Here is a 12,350-nt window from a genome sequence, read left to right as displayed (position 1 = left end):
GAATGCATAAAGACAAAGCACCTTGATCAATGGAAAGTACATTGATATGAAAGGATGAGTTGCTTGGAAGACATGGTGGGCATTCATGTTACCATGAGGCAAGAAATCAAGATTGAACAAGTTCAGTCCATATGGTTTTGGATTTGTCGCAAACTTTTCAAATTCACATGGATAGGAACACATACATCATAAAATCTAAGTGTCATAAGGTTTTCCTCCTTCATGAAAATGATTGTGAGGAAATGCTTTCACTAAGAGAGATTTTAAGAAGATAGCAATTGTGAAAATTGTATTCTTAAATTCGATTATGATTACGACATCCTTTTTCATAGTTCAAATTGTGAGATTTGGCATTTGATCTGAACATTTGGGAATTAGTAACATAAATTCTGAATTGTTTAGACACACATGTGAGCTATCTAAGGCAAAGGTGTATGAGCTTAAAAAGCTTAGATAAAGGCTTATCAAAGCATTAGGTATTAGAAATATGAACTTAAGGAATTCAATAAGCATTGTTTTCTAGAAGTTCAATTGTTTTCTGAATACATGTCAAAGCTAGTGGGAGCATAAGTGTTATGCTGGTAAGAAAATAATCGTCATGTTAGTGGGAGCATGATTATTATGGTAAGTATTGCAAGTTAGCAATATTAATTATAGAAAACAAAGATTCATTTTGCAAAGTTGCAAGGGTTGAAAAATTGTTTTGCTATAATTAAGGGAGAGAATATTATACTTCGTTTCAAAAATCTAAAGCTTAGATCGAGAAATGTTAATAAATTTAGTCAAGGATACATAGTGCATTCTCAAAATTCGATTATGATTACGGCATCCCTCTTCATAGTTCGAATTGTGGGAACAGGGCACATAAAATATTATGGTAGAAGGATGATGAAGTATCATGTCTTTATGTGAGACATTATGCATCGTGTCCAATACGCTTCGGGTATAGGATCGATTGCATATGCTATAATATTTGACCATTCTAAAATTTTCCAAATGCCTAGGGCATTTAGAGGGAAAAGGGACTAGAACTGGTTTTGACTAAAATAATTAAACAACTATCAAAGGACGATCTGAGGTTCAGTGACGATTTGTCGCTTATGAGTAGTTGGAAGTATAGTACTGGATGGACTATATTGACATTATTATGAATAGATAAGATTCTATTAAGAATGAGTTGTCATATGGAAAATATGGAAATGTTTCCATTAATGGGAGTTGGATATTAAGAAATATGTCTACATTAGAAACTTTTATGCGAGAAGCATGTTCAAAGGAATGTACTTTGAATGTGAGACTTCACGTCTATGGAATTGTCTTGTAAGAATTTCCGATAGAATACCTTGTAATTTCATTAGCCGGGTCTTGGTGACTTTTGTGCTATGACATTATGAAAGAATCATTGCATAAAATGTTAGAATCTGACATATTCTAAAAGTGGCAAGAATTTGGTATTCTTATACTAATAATAAGGATTGGGGATTGTGAATTGAGTTTCATTGGAAAAGTTTTCAATTGATCTATTTCACAAAGTATGGACCGTAGGAAACCAAAGTGTGTTTGCTTGGAGCATGGGACAATTGTGGTTATAATTCGAGTAATAAGTTGATTGTCTGAAACAGTAAACAATGAATAATGAGTAATCAATATGGTGTTTAAATAAAAGTGTTTTTATTTACGCTCAAAAGTTTTGGGGCCATATAGGATTAATATTATTATTGCGTTTCACTTTGCATGTTTTGACTTCCAGAATAATTAGGTTATTCAAACATCCACAGTCGGTCATACGTTGGAAGTAGGTATGAAGGAAGACTGTCATGAATCTGTCTGTAGATTGTCTAAAGTGTTTAGACATAGCACAAGTTTGCTGCAGAGTTCATGAGTGCCTTGATAAGATTAAAGTATTGGATTAAACCCACGCTCACTTGAATCACTTCATGGTTTTATCACGAGTGATTGGTGAGACGATAACATTGTATATTCTTGAAACCGAGACGTGTGAGTTGTTATTTGCTAGTCGGTTGCACATTGATGATAAGTAAACACACCAGTAACTTGGTGTTATAAAACTTATTGTTGTGTGTGATTCGATTAGTAGGTGCAAGCAAGCATTTGAGTCAAAGTTTATCCATTCCTTTTACCCAAGGTGGGATAAAAGCGATATCTGTGGGCCCCTCGATGATTTAGTGATGACAAAGGAAAGTGCTCGGCCGGGCCAGGACTGATTTGATTTGTTCAATTAGTCAGTCGTCATAAATCGGAAATCGGGAAACGACACATAGAGTGAGAGAATGATTTCAATCCATGTCTCATGTCTATACGATATCTTGTAGAATGGAGTATATGATCCCTTATCTAAAGGACACGCGTATCTGATGAGATCAGAGTTGACAGCGGCTTTTGGAAGCTACGATTGCTGATCAGGTTCTGAAGTCATACGCAGAATAGTTATTAGACTTATCCAAGTGGGAGACTGTTGGATTAGTGTCTAAGTCCATAACTATTTTGGTATGTACTTGACCCGATTGTGAGCATGGTCCTTTTGGGTTGCCTTCACACGGGTGACTAGACAGGATGACAGTTGAGGAGAGAGGTTGATTAGGGCATAAATATGATTTATTTATTATATTATATGATTAATATAATAATTTGGAATCATATTATTAATCAGAAATTAATTAGGAATTAATTTTGGGATTAAAGGAATTAATTAAAAGTACAGGGGCTGTTTTGTAATTATTTGATAGTTGAGACTTTGGGCTATTGGATCACCTTTATTAAGGCTTGAACGAAATTCCTAGAAGGATCTAGGAGTTTTCGTCCAAGGGCTTAAGGAAAGGAGTCCATGGACTTGCTTAGGCCCTAAGCTAAGGGATTAGGGTTTCCACCTTGAAACCCTAGCTAGCCTCAAGTATAAATAGCACCCTAAGGCACTAGAATTCGACCACTCCTTGGGAAAACCCTAAAAGGGACGAATTTTAGAGCAAGATACCCTTCTCTCCTCTCTCCCATATTCATCCTTTCACCTAGTGTGTTTGTGAGCCATTAGAGGTACTACACTTGTGGTACTTGCTTTCAAGAGCTAAGGAAACTCAAGGAACTAGTTGTTATTACTACATAACAACAAAAGGTATGTATTCTATTCTCCTATGTAAATTTCGAAAATAGTAGATGCATGCTAGGGTTCTTTTGTGTTCATAAAGTTGTATAACTAATAGTGATAACATAGATCCAACTCTAGAGTTGCATGCACACATAGGATTGTTTGTATAAAACCCATCAACAGAAGTATCCGCATCTCTTTCCTAATCCATGATTTGTATTCCATGTTCGAATTTCGGGACGAAATTTCCTCTAGCGGGGGGATGATGTGACAACCCGAAACCTTGTCCGTTTCCGTTACGCGATTTCTGTTAATAAAATTTCGAATGCATTAACTTTTCCGTCAAACTTCTTGGTTTTGAAAATAATCTAGTTATGTATATAATTAAATTATTTACGAGTCGGAACCAAAAATCGCGTGGAAACCCAAAAATCTCGAAAAAAAATCAAACATTCCCGGTCTAAGTGAGGTTACGACCGTAAACGTGTTTACGGCCGTAAACTCGTTTACGACCGTAAACCTGTTTACGGTCAGTAACGAGTGGACCCCCCACAACACCCCTATAAATACGATGCCTCCACCTTCATTAGAACATTTCTGGCCAAAAACTCTCTCCTTCTCTCTCTAAGAATCTTAACCGTAAACACTCAAAACGCCTTCAAGCTTCGGAAAACATCGAGAAACCACGTTTGGAGTCACTTTGGAACGTCTGGAAACGCTCATCTCCTCGAAATCAGCAATCAGAACCATTTTTCTTGAGTTTACGGTCCACCTTCAAGAACCGTAAACCCTGTTCTTGAGTTTACGGTCCAACCTTCAAAGACCGTAAACTCTGTTCTTGAGTTTACGGCCGTAAACTCGCCGAGCCTTCAGAAACCGTAAACTATAGATCACGGCCGTAAACATCTTTTTGGTGGTGCTTTTGGCTGAAAACTCACCCTCTTTGATTCGAGCAAGTCCCGGTAACATTCCTCAACCGAATACAAGTGTTCTTATGACACTTTATTTATCGAAATCGCTAATTTAGATACATATATGTGTTTATTTGATAATAGGATTTCGTTAAGTGTCGTGCAACAACTCGAGGATATTCATTTTCAGTCATCGATTTCACGCAACAACTGTGAGTTCATACCCCTACATTTTTCCATATTTTCAATGTTTTCAGGGGGGAATACAAGCTAAACATAATTTTTTTCAAAACTTATGCAAATCTCATACTTTAACCCTTTTGTACTGTGTTGGGCATAAGGGACGTTTTCACAAAAATTTGCATAGTTTTTCGGACACGCTATTCACTATTCATGCAAACTATAATCGGTATAGTTTGGGATTTTCTAAACATCACGAGTACAGAAACTTTCACTATTAAACATATGCACGAAGACAGAAATAGTTTACAGTTACATCACCACTTTATCATGGTTTTTCATAACTGTAATTATCATTATATACAGTATACAATACGGATTTTCACTACGGTAGAACGCTACTAAACTACATGTAAACTATATTGTATGATACTGTGAGGCGCTACTTCACTACTGTACCCTTAGGTGTACAGGGATAAATCCTACCACTGTATAACCAGAGTCTCCTGGAGGGAGAGCGTGAGATTTGTGAATAGATCTATTCGGGACTGACAATCCCACATCTGGACTGCTAGCTACACTTAGGCGGGCACGCCTGAGATGTACAAATGTCATTTAACTCGACGCCTGAAGAACGTTGGAAAGGTCACTAGTCATATCAAGCATGGTTATACGACTCACATTATGTATAAATCACCTTTAGTTTACAAATCTGACACTCTTCAACGGTTTTATTTTTACTGAATAGAACTAAAACACACTACGTATACTGGCCAGGCCAGGGTTTTCAAACAAAACAATTTACGCTATGGCTATGCATTCAAAATATACTTCATAATTAGCTTTAGCTAGTCTCATGAGGTAGTATATTCGCTTATCACTACAGTTTTCAGTAACGAACATTCATGGTTTTATACGAAATCGATAACGCTACCTTTTCACTAAAGAAAATATCGGATTTTCTTGGAAACATACAGATATACATGGTTTATTACAGAACTGGTAACACTACATTTTCGCTAAGGAAAATATCGGATTTTCTTGGAACTATACAAATATTTTCCGAACTTATCAACGATTTTCACTACAAACCACCGCTTATGAACTCACTAGCTTTATGCTGATACTCTTTTAAACTGCTTGTATTCTCAGGAAATCAGTAGTCAGGTACCTGCTGGGGTTTTGAAGAGTTGAAGCAATAAGAGTTTAATGTTTATATTCATACAAGTTATATGATGTAATTCAAACAAGTTTCAGAACTGATGTAAACATTTTTATTTTTAGTATGCACTGTACTGGTTGTGTTGCTATGATTGCTATTATTCATTGGTTGTGATGCTACACATGACGTCCTCCGCCCCGGAACGGTTCCGCCATCGGTTTCGGGGTGTGACACATATTTTCATTCGTTCGTTTGATTTAACCAAACAGGCGAATAAATAAATAAACTACCCACGAAGGTAACTAACTGTTGATTTTGTTCACATTTGGTTCATTTCCTTTTTTTATACGCAATATACCATCTAACTTGTTGTTTGTGTTCACCATAACCCTTTTGACCGGCTATCATCCGTGATAGCCGGTCAAAATGATTATGGTGAACACAAATAATAAGTTAGATGATATATTGCACATAAAAGAAGGAAAAAGATCAAATATGAACAAAATCAACAGTTGATTACCCGATCATTTTCTCTTAATTTATAGAAGCATCACGTTCCCATTTTCTATTTACATGCTTTGTTTCTTTTCAGATTCATAATAAGAGACTTGATGTTAACCCATAATACTTTGAGTAAATTACACGAATGGTCCCTATGGTTTGGGGTAATTTGCATACTTAGTCTCTAACTTATTTTTTTAACTCGGAAGATCCCAGTGTTTGTTTTTGCTACGCGCTTGGTCCCTACTGTTTGTTTTTGTTACGCATTTGGGTCTTACCTAAAAAGACTATTATTTAAATAGAGAAAAATGCTAGGATGTATAAGGTAAGGTGAAGGGGATGAGTTTGGGAGTGTGTTTATTTAAATAAATTAAAAAATCAAGGGCAAAATAGTATTTTTAGGTAAGACAGAGACCAAACGCATAACAAAAATAAACAGTAAGGACCTTCCGAGTTAAAAAAATAAGTTAGGGATCAAACACGCAAATTATCGTAAACAATAGGGACCATTCGTATAATTTACTCGACTAATTCGAGTTGTCACAGTTAGATTCATATCAAAAGGCTTGATGTGGAACCCAAAATAGAATTTAAAGGGTATAAAGTAAAATATGACTAATTCGAGATGTCACAATTGTAGTAAAACATATCAAGATTGGGAAATTAAATATTCTCCTACTTTTATTCCTATAAATTCTTCTACCCAATTAAATGATGACATGTGTCATATTAGTATACTAAAATATCATTAAATAAGCTTTAAATGTTACACATGTCACTCTTTAATTGGTTAAGAGGATTTGTAGGAATAAAAAGTAGAAGGATATTTAATTTCTCATCAAGATTTGATCATTTTCGCCATAAAAAGTATTATTATTATTATTATTATTATTATTATTATTATTATTATTGTTTTGACTATGCATAGGTTATAAGATAAAAGATTCGTAAAATGAAAAATGATGACAAATGAATGTCAAAAAGTTACAAACAATTTAATATTCTTTTAAAACTATTTTTTATATAACAATTAACTAGGTATAAGACCCATGTATTACATGAGTTTATTTGAAAGAAAGAGTAAATATGAAAATCCTAAACATTGGAAAAAGTTTGAATTTATAAAAAAAAATTAGAAAAATATTGAATTATTAAAATTAAAGTGATTTTTTATCTTTTAAGTTTAAACAAATACTTTAGATAAATAAACAAGGGAAACTAATGAAGTTTTAATTTAAAAATGTTGAAATTAGAAGGAAAGTCAATTATTGAATTTGATATGCATTTATTATTACATTTATTGCAATTATTACATTTAAATATTATGTGAAATTTAATAAAATGGAAAAAACCACAAAATGCCATGTAGAAAAAATTTAATTGAAAATAACTACAAAATGACATATGGCCAAATCAATGAAATTGTAACATGTGACAAAAAGATTTTCATTTATTAGAGTAGACTAGGTATGAGACCCGTGTACTATATGAGTTTATTAAAAATAAAAAGTTTAATATCAATATGTAAACATTAAACATTTTATAAAGTAATTGAAAAAAGAAAATAAATCAATGAGTTCGTAACATTTATGTGAATTTACTCTCAGATTAATAAAATGATAACATTAAATGAATAGAATGAGAACCTTCCATACATATAACCGTAAATTATGGAAATTTAATGTAAGAAAGAAAAACCTCAATAAATGACAAGTGGAAAATAAGAAAATGAAAAAAAAAACAAAAGAAAGCCATGTGGCAAAATAAAAGAGAATAAGACATGTGGCAAAAAAAATCTTTATTTATTAAAGAAGATTATATAATAAAAAATATCATAAAACAATTACGAAGTTCTGAATTTGTTCACTACCCTAATCTTTTTAACCTTCATTAAAGATGTCAAAGGAGAATCATTCATAGAGATATTTTCAGGACGGATGTTAAAACAAAATCATTCATAAAGATAAGAGTGCAAATTAAACCTAAATCAATATTCACATTTCAATAAATATATGTATAAAATATGGTAAAACAATATTTTATACATCGCAGGGGCTTGGATAGTTTACATTGGGAGTGAATTAGACAGACAGCTTAAGAGGGGCAAGGAGACCTCTTCGTTGTTGGATTTAAGCAACAAAAATTCGTCTGTCACTCTCTCGGAGGTTTCAGACACTTGGATTTGAAATGGTAATTCTTCTAGATCTTTCTCTGTGCAATCTTTAAGAATGATCATGGTGGATACCAAAGGCACGTCTAGTAAGTTCATCTGGGTGAATTGGTTACCTCTAAAAATCAATTGCGTTGCTTGGAGGCTTTTTATGGATAGGATCTCTGTTTCTTTAAACCTTGTTGCTCGGTGGGGTGCCCGTGACTTCAGATTTATGCCCTTTATGTGTTAGTGTTGTTGAAAGTGTCGATCAAAAATATATCTAAGTGTTTTAGATGGATAAATATATATATCTAAGTGTTTTTCATTTGATAAATTTGATTGGTGTTGTAGTTCTACTTTTCCAAGTTTATTTTGTCATGCTCTAGCGTCTTGTTAGTTTCTTCTACTATATTCCGTCGTTCAAAAAAAAAAAAAAACATATAATTAACCATATTTTATGCATATATGTATTGAATTGTAAATATTGAATTAAGTTTAACAATTTGCAGCCTCAATACCTCTATGAATAATTTTCTTTTGAAGATACATGAGGTTGCTTGTTTCGTAATGGTTGGAGCCTTTATGGCATATATCATATATGAACTTATGAAGGACGGATCAAGAACCAAAGTGGTTATGTTTATAAAATTAAAGATAAAAGTGATACGATAACATATTTAATTGCTCTATTAGACGATATGCATAAAAGTAAACATAATATAACTATAAACTATCATAATTATTAAAATATGAGTATAGTCAATAAGTTTATGTAATAATCTAATCGAAAATAAAATTTGGGTTTTATAGTTTATCCTTTTAGGAAATTTTCCATTTTCCACTTTCATGACAAAGAAATTCGTTTGTTCTTAAATTGGTTTGCCAGATTCTCCAAGAGCAGTACGTTCCCATCACTCTTCTCTTTCTCTCTCTCTCTCTCTGCAAATCCTCTCTTTCTCTCCCTAGGGTTTCTTCTTCTCTAAACCTTCAAAATTTGTCCCTCAATCCCTCATCTTCCGGGTATGGCCGGAATTCGGTTGCCTCCGGAAGATATCGACATCTCACAGGCGCGAGCCCTGTTAACCGCCGATCTGATCTCCGACGACGACCGTTCTATCGCGGCCGACTCTTGGTCCATCAAGAGTGACTATGGGAGTACCCTTGATGACGATCAACGTCACGCCGATGCATCAGAAGCTCTAGCAGCGGCCAGATTTTGTGCTGCCTCTGATTATAGGTTAGGTTGCTTTCGAGTTTCATGAAATTCCGTATTATATGAAGTTAATCCGTTTTTCCACTGTTAGCAATTATACATTGAAGTCATGTCAGTTCAACCTTTTGTGTTTTTTTTTATCAGGCAAGTCGATGGTATTCGTCGAGGTAAAATTCAAAATAGCAGATAATAAGAATATGCGCGAATGTATATGAATTTGTTTCTGTTTATATTAGGAATATGCTCAATTTGACCAAATTAACCAAGGTTAAGTGTTTATTAATCCAGAGAAGATGCATGATTAGTTGATAACTATTGGTATTGTCTATATTCTATAATATGATAATATCTATCAGTATCTATCTCTGCTACCGAATCACACGAGCTTACTACCTAACATTCATAATAGACATTCAAAACCAGAATTATCCCCCAATTTTGATGAACAGTTATCTGATTGCTGCGATCTCTGAACAGAAGAAACTTCGATTACAATGTTGTATCACCAAAATGTTAACTGTTCATATAACTCGTTAACTTTCAAACACCTTCAATAATGTGGTCTCTTATATGTTAGTTTCTTCTGAGATAGAATCTGCTTAAACAAATATGCTGCAAAATGCTAATACTCTTTTTCTATGGAATGTAATCAAAGCTCTGACAAGGAAGAACCTGATGCTGAAACAATTACATCCATGCTGGGGTATCAAAGTTACTGGGATGCAACATATGCAGATGAATTGACAAATTTTCGTGAACATGGGGATGCTGGTGAAGTTTGGTATGCATATCTAATTGACTATGACATATACCTTCTTTGACAAGATGCTTTTTTGTATAACTTTTTAAATTCTTTCTAAAGGTTTGGGTCAGATGTCATGGAAATGGTTGCTTCATGGACAAAAGGACTATGCGTTGACATTTCACAAAGACATTTACAAAATCACCATAATGATGATGACTCTGAGTCTGTTAGTCAAGAGGATAAAGATTTAGCAAGATGGAGTGTTCTTGATGTTGGAACAGGCAATGGGATGCTTCTTCATGAGCTTGCTAAACAAGGGTATGTTATAAATTTATAATAAATAAAACTCATTCCTCCTTATAATGTGATGAATGATGATGAATCTTTCTTTTTCTACATTTGATGTTGGTGTATATAGATTCTCTGATCTCACTGGAATAGATTATAGTGAAGGAGCAATTAACCTTGCTAGAAGCCTTGCTAATCGTGATGGTTTTATTGGTATCAAACTATTGATTGATGATGTTCTTGAAACAAAATTGGAGAAAAAATTTGAGCTTGTTATGGACAAAGGAACCTTAGATGCTATTGGTCTTCATCAAGATGGACCCATCAAAAGGTATATAAATGAGAGAATCACAAAAGAACTTCAAAAAAGTTAAATTTTGTTTTGTTTAAATTACAGGATTATGTATTGGGAATCTATGTCAAGACTTGTAGCTCCTGGTGGACTATTGGTAAGTTACAATTAGCATTTACTCATATTTAATGTTTTTGATTTTTGATTTTGATGAATATAAATATATAATTTTGTTTAGGTCATTACTTCGTGCAATAATACTAAAGAGGAATTGGTACAAGAAGTGGAGAATTTTAATCAAAGAAAGATTGGGGAGGTGGAAGAAGAAGAAGGAAAGGGGGGTTTATTTTGGTACTTGGATCATATTCGTTCATATCCAACTTTTATGTTTGGTGGATCGGTTGGGTCTCGTGTTGCAACTGTTGCATTTTGTGTTAGGTAAAATGGGTTTGAATTGAGATGATATGATGAAAAAGTTAATGTAGAAACAAAATACTTTGTGTGGAATCTAACAAATACTTGATTGGCTTTTTGATATGTTTATTGTAAGTGGTTTCTTGAGATGCTTGTTAAGGACCTTGCAATACACGATGTAGAGGGCATACTATAATTTCAAATCAACATAATGTATGCCTTTTCATATGTTTATGGGTTTTTTGATGACCTTTGATATTTTTCGAAATAAAGAGAAAAGATGCTTTGTCCAATTCTTGACATATTATGGAACCTGACATACAAATAATTAGGTTTGTGTAAGAGATTTCAACATGTTTAATTAAAAAGGTTGACATGACATAATAAGGAAATTAAACGTGTAAGGTTAGGATCCAAATGTTTAATATGAAAATGACTTGTTTATTTATATGTAACTTTTGTTTTGATCTTTTGGGTAAATTGGACATGACTAAAATCAAGACCAAATGTAAAATAAAATTTTAGTTGAGTCGTTGCGTAATATGGAAGCCACTAATTAGCCTTTGCGGTTAATTTCACTTGATAATTTCCCCTAAATGTGACTTCTCTATTCTAAACTACCACTACTTCCAATTTTTCAATGTTCATTTGCAACTATTAAACTCTCATTCTTTCAGACAATATATTTACAAGGCCTAAAGCCTTTCATTCAACCTGACATGAATTCAACATGGAAATAAACGGGTTGACATGACAAGACAAAACAATTAGAAGGGCCGGGTTTTTTTTTTTTTGTACAACTGGAGGCTGCTAAAATTGCCAAATTGAAAGAAATAAAATAGTGTTAGGGTTTTATTAGAAAAATAAAAATAAAAATAAAATTGAGGTTTAATTTGAATATATATATATATATATATATATATATATATATATATATATATATATATATATATATATATATATATATATATATATATATATATATATAGGTTTAGGTTCTATGGAAAACAAAAAACCCTAAAAATCATAAAAATGCATAAAACAATATTTAGAGATCACAAGTATTTTTTTGAATTTTTTTTTTGAAAAAATCGCACCTTTTAACACAACATCGTTGAAAAATTTTTTTTATTAAAAAAAATTGATTTTTTTTTTATTTTTTTTCAGCGAAATTTTAAAAAAAGTTGCGATTTTTTGATGTGTAAAGTTAAAAAAAAGTTTTGTGATGTCTAGGTATTTTTTTTATGAATTTTTATGATTTTTAGGGTTTTTTCGTTTTCCATATATATATATATATATATATATATATATATATATATATATATATATATATATATATATATATATATATATATATATATATATCCTCCCTAATAAATAAAGAACTTT

The 12,350-nt window shown here is 32.7% G+C and overlaps 1 protein-coding gene across 2 annotated transcripts; it reads left to right on the top strand.

Annotated features, from left to right (window-relative positions):
* The first annotated feature begins 7,939 nt into the window (after positions 1 to 7,939).
* On the top strand, positions 7,940 to 11,084 carry LOC145160225 (uncharacterized). 2 transcript variants are annotated; one of them, XM_079079340.1, is made up of 6 exons: positions 7,940 to 8,047; positions 9,878 to 10,003; positions 10,085 to 10,285; positions 10,386 to 10,586; positions 10,653 to 10,704; positions 10,786 to 11,084. In XM_079079340.1, exons 2-6 carry the CDS (start codon positions 9,918 to 9,920, stop codon positions 10,987 to 10,989), a joined length of 744 nt encoding a protein of 247 aa, XP_078935466.1. In that variant the 5' UTR covers positions 7,940 to 8,047; positions 9,878 to 9,917; the 3' UTR covers positions 10,990 to 11,084. The 2 variants fall into 2 exon arrangements, with proteins under 2 accessions (XP_078935466.1, XP_078935465.1); XM_079079339.1 differs by lacking the exon at positions 7,940 to 8,047 and adding an exon at positions 8,837 to 9,246.
* Positions 11,085 to 12,350: the final 1,266 nt, after the last annotated feature.

Source organism: Lactuca virosa, chromosome 2, assembly GCF_052849685.1.
Source record: "Lactuca virosa cultivar CGN04683 chromosome 2, Lactuca_virosa_CGN04683_v6, whole genome shotgun sequence".
NCBI classification, from domain to species: Eukaryota; Viridiplantae; Streptophyta; class Magnoliopsida; order Asterales; family Asteraceae; genus Lactuca; species Lactuca virosa.
Note: the sequence above shows the minus strand (reverse complement) of the source record. Positions and strands in the feature narration are given on the sequence as shown.

Coding starts and splice junctions, on each gene's coding strand:
- LOC145160225 (XM_079079339.1), top strand. CDS start 9,032: ATGGCCGGAATTCGGTTGCCTCCGGAAGATATCGACATCTCACAGGCG. Junction 10,004..10,084: donor GGGGATGCTGGTGAAGTTTG/GTATGCATATCT, acceptor TTCTTTCTAAAG/GTTTGGGTCAGATGTCATGG. Junction 10,705..10,785: donor TAGCTCCTGGTGGACTATTG/GTAAGTTACAAT, acceptor AATTTTGTTTAG/GTCATTACTTCGTGCAATAA.